We start from the raw sequence: 19,132 nt of genomic DNA, 5'->3' as shown, positions 1-19,132 counted from the left end.
CTGTAACCTTTTCACCTGTGGTATGCGTGGTTGTATATTTTTGCATTTTGGCTGCGAGCTCTTTGGATATAAATAAAGAAGTGTCAATACTGATCAAATTAAGCTCTGGCATACATAAAGAAGTTGACATTGTCACGTATTACGGGAACAGTGCAAATTAAGAATGGTCTTTGGTCTCAAGAGGTTTAAATGTAGACGTTGCTTTTACAAAGTAACACCAGCCAACTGGAAAACCATACAAAGTACCAAATGTTTTCTATTTGAAAAACACACCTCCAAATTTATTCAAGTTATACAAGATAAGATACATCAAACAGTATATACAAAATCTCAACAGTGAAATATCAAAAGTGATAATAATACAAATATTTAGACTTTCTTTCTATAAAAACCTGCATCTTTGTATTAAAATTGGCCATCTTCTTCTTTGGACTGGCTCAAAGCATCAAGTCAGCAATATGTTTTTTTTGTTTTTTTTTTATGAAAGGTGATATTTATAAATCGGGGTGTGAGGTTATTTCGAAAGAGCCTCATGTGCCAAGCATATATAGGTTATCTATGTAAACTAATGCCCCGACCTCGGCTGTCGGGGTATGCAGTATGTGCAAGGACCTTTGTGTATGTGTGCATACATGGAAGAGTGTGAGGGTGTGTTGGAGATGTGACTCTGGTGTGACTCTGGTGTGACACTGTCAGCGTACACTTTAAATGCAAATCTTGCTGAACAATCTGTAAAAAGGCTTGTATGGGTGTTCGAGGGGACACGGTTGTCATGGATCTTTTTCTAATCTGCAACTATAGTTTATTAAAAAAAAAAAAAAAAAAAAAAACCCACTTTTTAACCCAAAACATTTACGCTATCGCTCCAAACCTTAATACCTCGTTCAGTCCATTAAAAAACCAGGCATCAAGTTTTCCTTTCTTGACATTAAAATACACCCAAAGGAGCATTTACTTTAAAACTAATGGCCTTCACCATCTTAACTTTGCTCTATTTGGCTGTAAAGGAGACAAAGCGATCCTTGGCATTATCAAAGAGATGTTTAAGATGCAGCAACATTTCTCAGTCCATCACTAAATAACACGAGTCCCAGTGTTGAATACTGGCAGCATTTGAGTTTGTGCACTCTGCGGGCTACTGGAGTTTCATACAGCTGTGTGGTATACATTCGGCCTGTTCCTCCATCTCGGGGCACGGGGTGCCAGCATTGGCCGGCCGCAGGAGGATGTAGCGTGTGCGGTGGCGAACACCACCCCTGGAGCAGGGACCCAGACACAAACCCCAAGATGACCAGAGGGACACTTCGCAGTCCAGTGGTGTCTCTGTATTGAGTTGAGAAAGAGAGATGAGAAAAGGATGTGAGTGAAAGGCAAAGAATGTAGACGTATTGAAATTCACTGCAGACCTGAAGCAAAGTCAGTTTATCCACTAAAACCTTTGATTTCCCCTGCTAAATGATATTTGTCATTTCAGAATAAAAGTACTTCCTCTTATCCAATAAAAAGGAGTGTAAATCAGTAGATTTGATCACCACAGGAAGTAGAAACTCATAAATTTAAAGTAGTATAAGACACCATGTTACTGTATGTGTTTGTCTTTTCCTTTGCGCTCCTCCATCCATTCTAAATCATCTACTTTCATTCCTCCGAGGTGAAATGTTTGGGTGCCACTGATGAAGGGAGCACTGCGATCTTACCTGAGAAGCGCTGGGGACTGATAGAGTTGGGCAGAATATGATTAGACATCAGGGTTTGACGCCCGGATGATCTGCTCTGCTGAGTCAGCTTTATGCTGGCAATCGGTGGAAGCTCCTTTAAGCGTGGATAGTAGAAGGAATTGGCCGGGTGGTTCGGCATCTGAGACATGATCTGAACGAGTCAGCAAGAACAGCATAATTCATCAGGGAAGCAAGCAGATTCTCTACAGAACTTCAAATACCCAATAGCCCACTTGAAAACCCATTCTGGGAAAGGATAGATGGCCTATTATGTAAGGGGGGCCCTTTTTACTCAAATCACCTCAGGTCAGGCATGAGAGCTGCCGAGCAATCATTTAAGTGGAGACAGCTAAGAACGATGACTCATGCTGCTAACTTATTTTAAGAATAAGACTAGGGCCATCCACCTTGTTGTGTCCCACCCACGACTAAATCCAGGTGTCAGTGTATGAACACATGATAGGTTTTGTACCTTTGTGATGCCTTCTGGGGGGTTGGTGGGAAAGTTGGGAGAGGAGAAGGTGAATCCACTGTCTGTTCCTGCGTCATAAGGATGGAGGTCAAGGGTCACTTCTTGTTTCCACTGGTTGCCCTCGCAAAGATTTAGGCTATCCACACCAACGAACCAGTCGGGGCTGGGGATAATTTTTACCATCAGAGACAACTGTTGATCCAAGAGAGACAATACATTGGGTTTACAATTTATTAACATGTATACTCATCGGCCTAAAGGCCGTGATAAGATCAGTTATTTATTAAGCACCAAAGTCACATAAACAAACTGGTGTTTGAAAGTTTGTTTATTTTCTATATTTCTGCCAAAATATGACCTAAAACATCATCAGATGTTCACACAGGCCTTTAAAATAGATTTTTTTTTTTTAAATTTAAAAAAATAAAAAAAGAAGCCAATTAAACAAGGGGGCACACCAAATACTGACAGCATTTAGGTTTACAGCTTCACACACACCTTTGTCACTCACAGGAATCAATTTTCTCAACCAATTAATAAAGTGTAATATTTTGGCCTTCTTTGTTTATTTGGGTTCCCTTTGTCTACTTTAAGGACATGAATAAAAATGTGATGATGTTTCAGGTCATATTTTTGCAAAAATTTTGGAAATTCCTCAAACTTTCAAGCACGACTGTCGCAAGCAAGACTAAATTAAACCGAGAAGCAATTGAGAAGCTTTAAGTTCTTTAGAACTGAGAGGGTGGAGGTCCTTGTAGTCGGGCTAACAGTCTGGCCGTAGGTTCGGTAATGTTGATCTGTCTGTTAGTCAGTCCACTTTGGTCTCGACTTTTTGTTCTCTTTGCCAACCATGTGGTTGACATTTTTAGCGCGGAGTAGAAAATCTCAACAACTGTTTGATGGATTGTCTTGATATTTGCTACACACAATATGTATTACATTAACTTTGATGATCCACTAACTTTAAAAAAAAATTACAATATTATACATAAAGCTACATTTATTTGTATAGCATCTTTCATACCTCCAGGCAACACAAATTGCTTTACAGAATTTAAGGAAAACCACTTATAAAAACTATAAAAGCCAGACACATTTACAAGCACACAATGAAAACAATTACAATAAAAAAAAAAATAATAAAAAAAAAAGTATATTAAAAGCAATGGTAAACAGATAGGTCTTTAGTTTAGATTTCAAAGTGGTCAACATCGTCTCAACTCCTCTGGTAGTTTGTTTTCTAGCAGCGCAGAAGGTAAAAGCAGCTTCACCATTTTTAGATTTCACTCTGAGAACAACCAGTGATCCGGAGCCAAATGACCTCAGTGGTCCGGAGGGTTCGTACTGGATTAGGAGAGCTGACAAAAATGTTGGACCTAAACCTTTCAGGGATTTCTCAGAAAGCAGTAGGATTTTGAAGAAGAGAAATTGTTATCATTTTCACTTGCATTGTCTTCTCATTCTTACTTCACAATACAAGTGAAAATGATAACAGTTGGGTACAGTAAGTTAATTTTGTTCATATTTTGGTTTATGGAAAAATACACATCTCACGAACTTCACAAAAGCCTCCACTGAACTTTGTGTTGACTAAAAATCTGTATGCTATTCTGCTGAGCTGATGGAGAACATGGAAAACCTGTAAGTGCAACAAAACTACAAACAAAATGCAATTACATACATCACTAACCACACAACAGGAAGAATTTACAATTAATCGTTTGTGATTATGTTTGTGTTGTTACTGCAGCTGCAGTGCTGGGTGAGAACAGACTGACCAACCGGTCTTTAGGGAAGAAAAAAAAAATATATATATATAGTCCAGACTGTAAGTATGTGGACAGTTGCACTTTTTTTTTGTTCTTCCAGCTCTGTGCTTCAGCACATTCGGACTGGTATAAAATAATGGATACTACATTTAAGTGCAAAGTCCCAGCATTAATTTGAGAAGGTTTCCATCACAACTGAAAGAAATGTGACTATCAAACACACGGTGACCAAACTGCAAGAATTCAAAACTAATTGGACACTTGCTTGCTGTGTTTCATGAGCAGCATTATTTAATGTATAAAAGAGTTAAAAGTTTAGATTGAGGTGAAGTGTCTGTCAATACAAGGAGACACAAGTGAGTATGATAAGAATGAGGGGGGGGGGGGAATCTACCAGAGAGATTTCAAAGTTGGTTTGCTTAAATCAAGTGTTGCGTGTTTACATGTAAAACACAAGCAGGTATGCAGAGGAAAACTAGAAAATGGCAAATGCCCTGGTACACCAAGAACAAATCCTGTGGATGAGCAAAAAATAATTTACACGCTGAAGAAAAACCTGACAAAGTAAGTAATGGTCTCATGGATGTAGGTGAACATGTTATCTTGTCAACAATCAGAGTAAACTTCATGCAGAGAACCTCAGGACTCACAACAAGATGCAAACCCCTAATAAGCCTCAAAAACAGAAAGGTCAGGCCGTAATTCACGAAATCAACGAAAAACTAACGAGTTGCAGAAATCAGGCTGATGGAGGGAGGACAGTGCAGAGAGAAAAGAAACAGCTCACAACCCAAAGCAAATCACCTCCTTATGGTACAGATTCTGTTATTGCGTGTGCATGTGTGGCTTATTAATTAAACTTCCAGACTTGATGATTTCACTGCTTACGGCATCAACAGATTCAGGCACATAAATCTAAACTCAACAGATGAAATTACATCATTCAGGAGGGCAAAGTAATCAAAGAGCCATCAAAGAAATGAGGTATATCCTCAACTGGCCAAGTCAGTCACCTGATCTCTATCAAGTGAGCTGTATTCTTGCAGAAGACTTCACTAAATGCACAGAGGGCTCACAATAAAAGAAGGTTTCTGCAGTGAGGGTGAGAGAACATCACCTAGTTTTCTGCAAACTATTAAATATGATTTTGTTTGACTTTACGTGTATCTGTGAAATAACTTTTGAACTCTTAAATTTTGTGCACTATGTGTTAAAATGGCCACAACACAGTTGTTCCTACACTGATGCACACCCACTCAAACTACAGCTGAAACTTGGCTTTTGAATGTAGTATTCATTATTTTATTTCAAACTTAATGTGCAGAAGCAAAAAGTCTGAAGAACAAAAAAAAAAGTAACTGTCCAAATACTAATAGTGCAGACTGTGTGTAGAATAAATTAAGTTACAGGAATCATAGGTAGATAGCCAGGGCAATAAATGGAGAAAGCATGACATCACATACACAAACACAGTGGATGTCAAGATTCATAAATCAATAACTTGTAAATGCGGAGACTGGGATCTGGTGTGTGTGCACATGCATGCACCTACTCAGTTTCCTGTGCAGGGTTACACTGTGTCTCCTGTGTGATGGATGTTTCCTGAGAGCTCGTGACCTCATACAGGAAGTGGCCTGGGGGTCAGAAGACACTGAGGTGGCAGCTGACCAGAAACAGCACATTTGAACACGCCTCCTCACTTACAGAGTGATATTTGAGGATGTAGGCCCGGCTGCTAAGTCTCAGGGTGGGATGGGTGGGCTTAGAGTGCTTTGGTTGGATTCGAAAGGGTGGTCGTTGGATAGAGCAGTAAATGGAAGAGTGGTGGAACAGAGATCGAACCAGGCAGAGGACACCACCTGGGACGGGGGGCAGGTGGCGTCAGCATGACACACGAGGCCTTGCCTGTGACGCACGGCACAGAATCTGTCCTGTACCCTGAGAAAGCAAATCAGAAGTCACTGTGTTGCTTTGCAGAATCTTCCACTGATCCCCTCCTTCCTTCCTCCCTTTTCTGCAAACAATCCTCCTCCTCTTATCCTTTCCAGCCTCCTCTGAAACAGCGGTTATAACCATTGGTTGTCTTCTCAGGGGTATTCCTCGCCACTAGCTTCATCAGTCCACGGTGGTTTGCAATATATGAGCCGGGAAGTATCTCAAGAGCACAGACGGTTATGATCCCTTTCCTTTTTTCTCCATCACTGGGGAATGCAAGTCATCCCAGAAAGCATGTAGCCCGGCCCATGCAGGAGCACTTTAATGCTCGATCGCTGTTGTCACATTTTCTGCTCTGGTTTGTCTGCTCTGACAAAATACAGAATCTCTATATGGTGTCACCTGTCTTTTTTGAATTACACATGTAACAACAATAACAAAAGGCATGTGGATACGCAGATAGGAACAATACGTGTTTGGGATATTTGGAGCATTGCATATGGATTTTTTTGGATGTGTGGAAGAGAGAAAAGGGGGATGGCATTTCTAAACAAGCATGCAAGATAGAAACAGACAGCGAAAGGAGCTGAATAACAGATTGAACGCTGTCAACAGATTCACATCATCCAGTCACATTCAAGACAAACACACAATAGTCGTGCTTTTGTCGCCGTTCTGCCCGCTGATCTAAAAACAGACAGGCCCATTTAAAAGCAGCCACAGACATCACGTACCTAGATGACAAGCTGTTAAGCTGCTGTCCATGACTAGTACTTACCAACGATGCCCTTCGACAGGGTTGTTTATGATTTTTAAGGGCCCACGGGTTCATGCAGTGGAACAACTAATAAACAAATGTAGGTCACCAGACTTCCAGGCAGACACACACCTTTTTCTTAAAAACGCCACTAAATATCCGCCCTTCCTCTTCACCTTTTTTCCCCTCTCATTCATCAGCCTCATATGCTTGACACATAAAAGGATACTTTATTTCTGGTTATAACTCTGTGAATAGTATGACACATTTTTCCACTGTGCCATACCTCAAATCCTTCGCCTTTGTCTAAGCCCTATCCCCAAATTTAGCCTAAGCCTCAGAAACGAGTCCGACCATGACCTTTGCCCTCAGACTCACTCACCATCCAGCAGCAGAGTTGTCCTCTGGGCCAAGCACTGAGCAATGCCATAACCTTACATACTGTATGGCTTAACATGGGGCTTTAGCAAGAACGCTTTCTTTCCTGAGCTGTAGAGGGAGAGTGACACAAAGAGTAAACTTTACAATAAAATAATATATAATGGAAAATATTCACGTGATTTGACCACCTCAGACTACAGAAGCCTCATATTAGCGCATATTAACTTTGTTACAGTACTTAACTATTTTTTTGGGAGTCTCTGTACTTTACTTGAGCTTTTATGTTTTGCCAGCTTTCACTTTTACTACATTACATTCCCCCCCCCAAAAAAGGAAAAAAAAAAAAAAAATAATAACCGGATGATACGGATCGCATGCAAACAGATCTGGTGAATCATTTGTCTTAACTTGCAAGCTACATCATTGGTAACTCTCTTTAATGTACATGTGCAAACAAGAAGTGCTCCTAAAGCCCTGGTTTAGTTTTTATTTCCACTCGAGCCCAGGCATGGCGGTTACCAGTAAGTTGCGACAACATCAAAATAACTTAATACCATTAATCCTAATTTTCACTTGTACCTACAGGGGCCCCAACTCAGCAAGAGCTAGTTTTGCTTTAAAAGAATAAACTTCATAATTATCAAATCTATCAGGACTCTTTCAACTTTTATAACAACATCCACTTTTACTTTCAATGCTTGAGCATATTTCAATTTAAAATTTAACGTTACTTTTGATACTCAAGTACAGTAAATATTAGATAGGCTACTCTAATGACTTCACCTTTTACCATAGCCATTTTTTTTAAAGATATCTGTACTTTTATTTAAATGTGTCTTTCAGGTACTTTATACAGCACTGCATGGATCTACTTACTGCTGGTTAGCTTCGGATAACCGCTTGAGACGGTTAAACAGCTAGCCAGAAAAGCTGTTAAACTCTGTGTGCCGTGAGTGAAGAGTAAAAACAATAAAGTACTGTTTATGTTAGGGATGACAGCAACATGTCGGTTTTTCTTTTTACAAGGCAGATTTCATTTCCATCAGACAGAGCCAGGCTCGTTGTTTCCTGTCCTTATGCTAAGCCAAGAAAAAAAACAGCACTGGCTGTAGTTTCATATTCACCATTCAAATGTTGGTTACGTACTGTAACCATAGATTCTATGAGTGAAGGCGTAGCCCTCGGAGCTACTGGGTTTATCCATCGCGCTCAAGGGATAAACCCAGTAGCGACAGCTCTTAGAGGGCAAAGCCCATTCGAAATACAACATGAGAGAGTTATGAATCTTCTTATCGCCCTCTTGGTAAGAAAACAAATAAATACATTTCCCAAATTGTAAAATGGCTCCCTCTGCCACACGTCATCCTGGGCCCCTCTATAGGGCCCTCGCAGAGTTCAGTGGAACAGGCAGCAGACAGAGTGCAGACCGCGCAGGATGGATGTGGGCGTTTGTGGCTGCAGAGCTGAAGCACTCGGTCTAAACATAGTCTGATTGGATAGTGGAAAGAAGTGGTGAAGTATTTGGTCAGAGCGGATGGACGACGTTATGGGGAGGCCCGGGTCACCAGATGACTGAATAGGTTTTAGTCAAACAGATGGTTTGTGTGACTTACTGTGTCTGAGCATGTTATGTGCTTTCAGGAATGAGTATTGCTTAAAATTAAATTTTATTTGTGCTTACCAGAGAGTTCCTTGGCTGCATGAGCATCTCTGTGGAGCTGTGCCCGATGCCGTTGGGGATGCCAGCTGTTCGGTACATGGCGCCAACCAAACGTTTCTTCCTGGTCTCCTTGGCTGCCTTCATGAGCTCCACCGTCACCCCGAGTTCAGCAAAGTTCTGCACCCCTGCACTGGCTGGAGCACCCTCCTCCCAGAGCCGAAAATGGCGATTATGGCTGACCGCTAAAGAGAGAAAAGAAATTCAAGAAGGAGGAGATGACAGGAGTAAGATGCTTATTTGCTGGAATGCATATCAATGTCAATGAAGCACCACAGAGCCTAAGCCAGACGGTGAGATCATTTCCACCATGGAGCCTGTATGTATTTCTACGGCTGCCTCCTACTTCCTGCACTTTAACAGATAATTCTGAAGGAATTGCCCACATGCATGTCTTTGGCGTTATTGCAAGGTTATAGTTACATCTTTTCTCCATCTATCACTGATGAAACCACAACAGTCTGAAGTTGCCAGGAGGTAGGTCAGGTTCTTAGAGTTGGCAGCCAGATGGTTGACAAAAAAAAATTAAAAAAATTGTTTAAACCATTTTGTAAACTCTTATTGATACTTTTTCTTACATTTTGGGCCAGCTGAGCCATTTGTTTCACATTATTATATTTAGTCCTGGTTATCTATGAAATCTTTTGAGAATCAAGCCACTGATTCAGGCTAAACTGTTTGTACCACAGGTTCTGGCCCGGGCCAGTGGTTTTAAGGGCAGACTAAGGTTAGCCAGAAACACGCTGACAAATGCTCTGATGGTTCTGCCTTACCTCACTTTTCAGAGCCGCGTACAGACACACGTACACAACCATGCATTTATACTTAAATACTCTTGACACATGCATTAACACAGAACCCAGCCACACACACAAGCTGCCCAGCACACTTCGCACACTATCTTGTTTCTCCCCAAACTGCTATTACTTATGTACCTAATTACATTTCCATCCTAACAAATTTCCCACAAGCGTCAAGACCTTGAAACCTGATAACGCATCACGTTTAAGCCCCACCAACACTTTAAAGCCCACTTCCCACCCTTCCTAAATTGCTTGTGTGTTTTTTGGCCGGGACAAAAACCATTCCTTCTTCCCTCTGGCAGTGTCCTCGCTCCCCTGCACCCCCACCCTCCACCCCCCCGGTCTTCACAGTGAAGCAACACAAAACCATGAAAGGCCCCCAAAACCCTCGACAGGTTTTTTTTTTTTCATACTGTGACAAACTCCATCTCCAAACTTCTTTTTGTCCCCCACAGGAGACTGTCAGCCCATTGAGGCCCTGTGTTTTTCTTCCCTTGTGACAAAGCCCATTCCTTGCCTCCTTCCCAGTCCACCGGTGCCCATTACCCCAGGACATTAAAAGCCATTATGTGTGTGTCAGAATCTCCGGTGCCTGTCTCTATATGGAGTAAGTAGGGCATCCTCCTCTTGCAGGTCAGCAGGGCACCGCGGGTAGAGCTGGAAACCAGACAAAGCCGCAGCCACCATGGAGTAGTCCGAGACACACACACATACATGTATGCACATGGGCAAACATCTGCCATCCATCCCACTGAAGTAAAAAAAAAAAAAAAAAAAGAATAAGGAGAATAGAGGGGTCTGAATCACCTCTTCTTCTCCTCCTCCTGGATCTGAGTTAAGTGGTCTGACCCCACCACGCCCCAACTATCATCACCCACCTTCACCAGGCCCGAAACCACCACTCCAGTCTTTACCGCCAACACTGTGGTAAACCAGCGGAAATGTGGGAAGGGGTGAAGGATTGAGTTGAAGAAACAGAGAAATATTAACAAAAAGGCTGGACAGAAGAAACAAAGAGAAACACCATCTGGTAGCGTTTAGACTGTCTTTCTTATTGCGTTCTGCTTCTTGCTGCTTTGCTCATTAACATTATGCTGACAATGAGGCTGTAAGCCTCTGACACATAACCGGGAAGAAAAACAAAAAAAATCTGTCTTTAGGTGAAGCAGGGGCTGAATTGGTGTCCCTGCGTGTCCAACATGTTCCTTTATCAAACCCTGATTTTTGATTGCCCTTTTACACAAAACCTTAGCATCTGTGAACTTTGATGGCTGTAGGTCAAATAATATCTGCTGACCCCTTGCTGCTGTTGCAAGTCTAAAACAACAGTTCACAGTCAATGGACCAGGAAAGATTTTCCATTAAAAGTATCTGACTCTCTAATAACCCATGGCTTTTCGTCCCTGGCAGGCTCTCTCACCTATGAGTTTGGACCACTGTGCAGGGGGCCGGAACAGGGGATACTGCTTGGGGAAGGCCTGCGGGCTCCAGTGACCTGTAAAGACCAGGATGTAAGAAGCAGGGGTCTTGGCTGTGCATTCGGTCCCATTGAGCGGTCGCAAAGGCCCAGCAAAAGTGAGGCAGAGGTTCACGAGTACGACGAGGAGCTGCTGCAGCCAACCACAGGTCAGGTGCTCTGATGACATCATCTGAAAGAAATGGAGACATGAAAAATTGGCTGTTACAAGTATTCCTCATTGCGGTAGAAATATATCAAGTCTGCACATGGTTTAAAAAAAATTAATTAAAAAAAAAAATTCTGCTCCTACCACTGAGTTGTCTTGAATACCGCAAAATGTATGGCGTAATTTAAAACCAAAAGATGCCGCAGCGGTCTCTCAGAAGTTCATCTTTGCAAATCGGCAAGCAAATGAAAGGATCTTCACATGAACACGTATAATGAAGTCAAATCCAGGCGTTCCTGGAAAATCTGTGTAATGGCGGAAATTCCACATCCCTGCCCTCATATCACAACATAACCATTTTATCTAAGAACAAAGGTCATCGAACCCACTGACCGTTAAGCCTTCAATTAAAGAAATCCTATTCCTTTGGGCTGGGTTGAGTGCGTGTTGACTCAGAGCCAGTCTCAGGGTTAAAACGGTTTACATTCATCTCGTTCACGGTAATGTCTGTTACAGTAGCCGCCCTAAAATAAAACGACGTGGATGACATCTCTGAGGTTGGATGCAAATTCTGTCTGCTGTGCTGCTCTACTGATCTCACCGACTGACCATCCGCTGACCACCAGCTGCTGACTCAGACTCACACTCTATTAAGAGGCAGTGAGGGGAGGAGGGGCACGTGCGTGATTATTGTTCTCAAACACATTTTTCAGCTTTGAATGTCACTGTTGTAGGCCGGAACAAAGCAACACAAAAACCACTTGTGTTTTTGTATAAGAGCTTTTTCTTAAAGTGCTCCAGAAGATGACTGTGTACTAGAGTCATGCTCTTTGTAAACAACACAAATAGCCGCCCACTCTCTGCTCATTACCTCTTAACACACATCCTTCCATCTCATCCTCCCCTCTGCTTCAGCTCGGATGTTTATTCATCCCATCTCTGCTATCCAGCACAAATGTCTGATTCTGAGAGTGGCAGGAATTGAAACGATAGCGCAGACAGGTAAACTCACAGCAGTGGTGTGTGTGATAATGTGCACACGCAAAATCTCCATCTGAACACACCTCAGCTTTCAGAGGCAGCATTCAAAATATGAAACATTTACACCAGGATGTCACAATAATGTGTCTGTGTTCCAAATGACGTACTTCCCTTCGTACACTTACCTATACTCTTACATGTTGGTACGCTTAGTTTTGTAGGACTTGAATTTCGACAGGGTGGTGCCATCTCAAACCCGCACACTGCCGTTCTGCACTTATGGGACAGAACCGTAACATTTGAATGCATCACCTGCCAACATAGCTGAAGCTTTAGGTTTTTCCCCAAAAAGTAAAGTGTTTTCATGCCCTCCGTTTAACTCGCACATACTGATGGCTTTTTTTTCTTTTTTTTTTCCCCCAACAGCACTGTAGTGGTACAAGCGGCAAAAAATACATGAGGTCTGTGGTGGCTCTCTTTCCACTACGTCGCCAAGAAGGCAACCGTTGAGGGTGAAAAGTGTCCAGCGTTTCACACTCAATTTTAGACCGTTTTGAGTGCACTATCTGGACACTCGAAGTGCACTGGATGTTTCCATACGAGACAGTGTGGATGCACTTATGTACTCAAAATAGTGAGTGTCGGTACGTAAATATGCCATTTGGAACACAGCATTTGATTTTAAATAGTTTCTTAAAATAAATACCAGTATGCTCTTTAGAGACAAGTATTTTGGGCAAAAATGAACTGCGATAAAGTGATAATATTTCACTTCTTTCCTGTTTTATATGGCTGATGTTTTAAGTCTGAGATGATGAGTTATAACTTGATGTCACATGAGTTTTTCTGTGCTTGTGTGCTACAGAACGGGAGAGTGTCATTTCCATGGGCTACTACACTATGACTAAAACTCCAAGCAGCTGCAGAATGCAGACGGTTAAATTTGGGCAAGTCCACCATTGCACAAACACACACACGTGCACGCAAACACGCACACTCACACCATCAACACGCATAACACTCATGTCCTGCTGCACATTGTCCCTGAAGTCTATTTCCAGAGGTCAGATAGTATTACTCTGCCAATATAGCTGCAAAACTCCAACTCTGACACTTTTCTGACCGCAGCCTTATATGTCGCCGAGTGTTTTATCCATTCCGTCTCCATTAAATGAATATTAGCCAATGTAAAGTTTAACTGCAAGCCATAAAAATACCTCGGGTACGGCGTTCAGTTTTGATCTTACCGCTCAGTCATCTGATTACCTCACTGGCTGCAACTCTGCAGCTCTGCAGGAGGCAGATGGAGCTCCGGGTTCAGGGGCTTAACTTGATCTAAAAAGAGTAGTAAGTAAAAAGTAGCAGTAAAAACAGTAACTTTCTTGTTTTCCCCAACATACCAATATCATTATTGTGATCGAACGCTTTGTGCTTGTGTCGATGGAAATTCACAGCCTTAGATCCGGAGGCTTTTCGCATCGGTATGTGAACTTAACTGGTACTGTCCTATCTGCTGTCTCCACTGTGTGTAGTACGGAAAAGGAGGTCACTCCTATCACAGGCTGTTACAAAGATTTACCTGTTTTCTGTCTCTTTCACACACACACACACACACACACACACACACACACACACACACACACACACACACACCTGACAAAGAACTTCAGCATTTTCAACTGGAAAATTACAGCAAGCACTTTGGCTGAATGTGATCTTTTATTGCATAATAATGATAAATAAAGCCGGTATGTCAGGCTCAGTGACTGTCGTGTGATAGCCATCAATCAGATGACCCTACTCGACACTGAGACTTTGCTTCAGCAGACCCTTTGACCTTCCCACTGAACTTGTTACACTGACACTATAACCCACGAGAGAGGCATTTCTTGAATGCCCACCCAGACACACTGAACTTTATCAGTCAACATGCAGACTCCCAAACAGCCGGTGTCTGCTGCTGCTGAAAAGACATACAGTAATAAAAGTGGTCCATGTGGTATTTTTTTTTTTTTTTTATGCACACAAAGGAACACACCTATTTCCCATCAACATAAAGTTTACACTCTTACGCAGACATGGACTCACACCACAGACCTTCTCTCATCAGTCAACATGGACAGACAGCAGTTTTTCTGTCAGGCACAAGACACAATAAAACAAGGGGAGGTGGCACAGGACCAAATGTAGCGGCTGCTGCCCCATGGGTACCTTTGGTGTGCAATTAGGGCAGCTTCATGCAGAGATAATGCACACATTCACCTCAGCTCATATACACAGGCATTCAGGTATGCGCACACACACAAGCACAGCCGGAGGTATGTTCATTTTTAACAAGGAGATGGCGAGGAGGTAATTTGCATTTTTCCCCAAGATTTCTCTCAAAACTCTTTTATTGGATTCGGGAGGTTGTGCTGAGGAGAGATGCACCAGACTGTCTTGAATTAGCCTTTTTAAACACTCGTGCCACTTTTCTGCTGCTCCTAGCATTTCATTAATTTGTGCATGCACACAGAAATACAGACAGTCACTCAGGTCAGGTATGCATCACAACAGGAGGTCAGAAACCGGACTGTTTCTCATGCAGTTGGAAGGGAAATCATGACAGTGTAGGCAACAGTTCAGACACAAAGAAAAGCGAGGAGAGCGCAGAGTTAGATTTTTCCAAAGTATTTAACTGAAGCCACATTTTAAACCGGTGAGGATGGAAAGTGCATGCATATACCTGGACGTTGTGTCTAAATTACCCTGACGGAGGTGAAACAACGTCCGGTTCAAATATGAAAACAAATGCAAAAATCAACGGTGAATTTGGGTGAATTCAGTGGCAACACATTTGTGCTCAGGAAAGTGGGAAAAAAACAACAACATCTGTGCAGGTTATTGTTGCATGAGAAGAAACATGGCATAAATTCAGTAGTGGAAAATATATCAATCTCCTTGAGAAAAGAACAAGCTTTACTTGAATATTCTCATTGAATTATATTTTCAATTCTATCTCTAATCTACAACATGCCAGTGTGAAATATGATGCTTCTTAAATAATACTACTACTACTAGTACTAATAGTAACAGCTATACCGTACTTACTGGCCATTTAGTAACCAGTATGTAGAATAAGATCACATTCAAATCCACTTACAATATATATCAGGGATAATATAGCACCCTGAAAGTTGCCAATTTTCTGTCTACTTTCCTTGCAATAAATTAAACTTACGTCTCTATAATAACACTTAAGCAACATTTTACTTATAACTGGGTATTTTTAGATTGTGGCGTCGACATTTTTACCTAGAAGTCACAGATCTGAACACTTTTGTGCATGCAATTACTCCAAAAGTCCACGTCTTGCCAAAATGAAGAAACAAGCTGAGTGGACCTCATCTGACCGAAAAAGCCAAAGTCAACCAGACTTTGTGTGCAGAGAATCAATGAAGCAATGAAGCCTCGGTGAGCTCAGTGTGTGTTCCCTACCTGTGTTGGATCAGTCAGTCAGTGACAGAGAGAAGCTGCAGCACAATCACAGAGAGGATACAGCTCCACTCACTCGCTCACTCTTCTCCTCTCTTTACTGTAACTGTTTACTTTGCTTGTGTGTTGCAGCCTTATCAGCCTTTATGCCTCTATTGCCTCTCTTTATCTCTTTCCAACTTTTTCTCCTCCTCTTTTCTCTCTCTCTCTCTTTCTTTCTCTCTCTCTCTCTCATTGTATCTCCTCCTATTACCCTCCTCTTTCTTTCTCTCTTCCTCTTGCTTTCTCCTCCCCCTCCTCCTCTTTTCTCCCCCTACCTCTCCTTGTATGGAAAGGCAGTTAACAGCCTCTCTCCTCTCCTTCTATCTTTCTCTCTCTGGTCTTTCAGTGTAAACTCAGCAACCTCATTGCTGACAACGTAATCAACACCACATTTGCCTCTCTCAACATGCGCCGCTCAGCGTTGTGTATTTTCTTGCCCCTGTTGTTCAGCGCACGCTTTCAGACTTGAGAGATGTAGAGTTGCTGAATAATGGCAGTAAAACAGAGAGAAATGAGGAATGGGGCTTTAAACACAGACATGCAACCTGGATAACAGACAAGTTCAGTCTGGATACAAGTATGGGGTTTTATTTCTGCAGTTCATTTACTGATTGGACAGTGTAGACAATCAAGGGGTTTACAATGGGTGCTTCTTTTCCCTTTTTTTTTTTTTTAAATAGCTCCTCCAACTGGGATCTCAGCCAAGGAACCCCAGTTGCCTCAGGTCAGAGTGTGAGTGTGTGTGTGTGTGTGTGTGTGTGTGTGTGTGTGTGTGTGTGTGTGTGTGTGTGTGTGTGTGTGTGCCTGTGTGCACACGAGAGAGAGAGAGTGATGTGTGGTCACCAGTTCCCACAGCTGGTACACACATGGACGGCCAGGGAGGTTTCTGTTACCAGTCGCCACTCACTTATCAATGTGTCAAGGCTCAAAATAAATAAGGCTGTTTGTTCATGTGTGTGTGTGTGTGTGTGTGTGTGTGTGTGTGTGTGTGTGTGTGTGTGTGTGTGTGTGTGTGTGTGTGTGTGCGTGTGCGTGTGCGTGTGTGTGTGTGTGTGTGTAAAACCTCCAGGAACTTATGTTACTTTCCCGATTATGACGCAACAAAGCAGCAGGCCTATACTTTATCAATCCACCTCGTACACACACACCCTGGTCAGGGTTGTGATCCAGTTTAGACTCCATCACTTTAACATGGCAGACATCAGCCAGACCCAGAAGACAACTCTACAAGTGAAGACCTTCCAACCTTCCAGGAACGAGGAGTGAAGAGGAGCAGGCAAAAGGAGAAGAGATCGATCCATCTATCCGTCCATCCATCATGTCTGTTGTTCTGTTGAAAGTAGGTTATGGGAAAAACCCGACTCCCCTGCTGCCGCCCGCTGATTAATGACAATGAGCTCAGCCTCCAGACTGACTCACGTTAATGTGAAACATCACTGACACTCCGTCAACTACACAGGTGTGCGTATGTGTGAGCACGTACCGCACACACAAAACATCCTTGGACGTGAGCTTCCATTGGCAGGTATGCCAGTGGACATTAAAACCCGCACATGTGCCTGCAAGACTGAGCGGGAATTGATGATCACTTTGATTACTGTAACACACACACACACACACACACACACACACACACAGGTTAGTATTAGGACGCCAGATACAGCCGCAGATTTGCCTGACTGACGCAAATCTCTAAGATGGCTGAATATTTTCTTCCGGTCAATCACGTGCTCATGTCAATGTGACTGGAGCCAGTCGAGTGAGGCACTGAAAGGAAAACCATGAGCTAATCACAGAGTGTTGTGCAGGGGCCATAGCTCTAGAGTCTCAGCCTCACTGCCACAAACACTCAAGACCCCTACAGCAGACACACAGGAGCAAAGAGCAGCATTACAAACAGATGGATAATGGACATGCAAGAGCGAATGACCGAAGCCAACGATGTGTTAGTCCTTTTCTCAACACTTCCACACCTCTCTATCTCGTCTGCGACACTCTGCTCAAAGCTCTTTTGTTCCTACTAAAAGTAAAGCTTTAAAACAAGTCTAAAAAAAGGCAAAACTATTTTCTAAAACAGCTGGGCACAATGGCTTTTAGCAAACATTACTCAAATATGACTAAACAGGGCTATTTTGGGGACTATTTTCAGCTGCAGATTAGTACCCATTCTGTGTTTAACATAATTATGGCACAGTACAAGGGCGGATAAAAATGCTCTGCTTCTGTTTGCAGCACCATGATGTACACGTAGCAGGGGGAAGATATAACTTCAGTGAGTAAGCGTTCCAGATTGCATCACTTGATCAACATTAGCACCAGAGTTACACATGTTTTTATGGCCTGTGCACATTTGTGATTTCATCATGGACTTGAGCAGAAAGCACACATCGGATTTTGTGGCAAACTCAGGAAATTGGCAACGGAGACCCTTCAAACGCTTCAGAAAGCCAACGGCAGTGAAGCAATGAGCCCGGCTAAGTGTTTGGGAGTCACAGGCGCATTTTAAGAGGGGCATTAAAAACTGAAGAAAATGCATCGGGTCAGGGGCACAATCAGGCGGGCATTGTTTTGACATTCCCAGGGTTGTGCAGCATGAATTCGTCCCCCCAGCGTCAAGACCGTCAACACCGAGCTCTGCCGAGATGTTCCGAAACGTCTGAGGGGAAAACAACACAATTATTAGACCAAACCGGTCAGTACAGGGTCAGGCAAAAATCAGGAGGCAGTCAAGGAAGGCAAGGCCAAACTCTAATCCAGGAACAAACCGGGAACAGAAACACAAGAAAACTCACTTGGGGATCACAAGATGGTACGAAGAGCGCAAGGACTGCAAAACAAAACAAAAAACAACAACAACTGGCATAACAGGTAAGGAGCACGCAGAGTAAAAACACAGGAGGGAGGGGACATACCAGAACACAGGTGCATACAATCAGCAGGGAGGAAGACAAAGGACACGGGCACAGGCAGGAAGTCTCAAGCTACACGGTGAGTAACAAAATAAAACAGGAAATGAACATCAAAGAGAAAAAAACAAAACAAATTACGTGACCAGTCGGAAAAAAAGCACAAGTCAGAAACAGAAAGGCTTACACGTGAAGGTTACGGCTTCCCTCTGCTCCACATCATGAAGCTGCGCTCCGTTCGCACGCAACAGAAACCCCACCCGCCCTATATGGCACGTAGAGGTGACAACAAACAATCCACATAAACTAGTGATACATTGATATGTCGTCTAAACACGTCAAAAAGAAATAAGCACGAATCACGTCGTGCATGCGATACCGAACATCGAATCAATTTACAGTTAACTCGTTTCATGGGACTTGTTGACAGTAGAAACGTGTGCCACAACACAAGAAGCATCCTTTAAATCCAAATCAGGACTGTTGATCAAATGAGCAACGCACCGCAGTATCTTTTAAAATGGAAAAGCAAGCTGCTGCAGTGTGACGGGG

At 42.7% G+C, this 19,132-nt stretch overlaps 1 protein-coding gene across 1 annotated transcript; it reads right to left on the bottom strand.

The window, feature by feature from the left end:
• Positions 1-281: 281 nt before the first annotated feature.
• On the bottom strand, positions 282-15,721 carry spon2a (spondin 2a, extracellular matrix protein). The gene is made up of 6 exons (XM_069170996.1): positions 15,636-15,721; positions 10,973-11,201; positions 8,714-8,934; positions 2,191-2,382; positions 1,698-1,869; positions 282-1,323 (listed from the first exon to the last, which is right to left on the bottom strand). Exons 2-6 carry the CDS (start codon positions 11,199-11,201, stop codon positions 1,136-1,138), a joined length of 1,002 nt encoding a protein of 333 aa, XP_069027097.1. The 5' UTR covers positions 15,636-15,721; the 3' UTR covers positions 282-1,135.
• Positions 15,722-19,132: the final 3,411 nt, after the last annotated feature.

Source organism: Embiotoca jacksoni, unplaced genomic scaffold (genome assembly GCF_022577435.1).
Source record: "Embiotoca jacksoni isolate LCO1_2020_lvr unplaced genomic scaffold, fEmbJac1.0.p SCAF_5, whole genome shotgun sequence".
NCBI classification, from domain to species: domain Eukaryota; kingdom Metazoa; phylum Chordata; class Actinopteri; family Embiotocidae; genus Embiotoca; species Embiotoca jacksoni.
The sequence above is the reverse complement of the archived record's forward strand: the minus strand, read 5'-3'. Positions and strand labels throughout refer to the sequence as shown.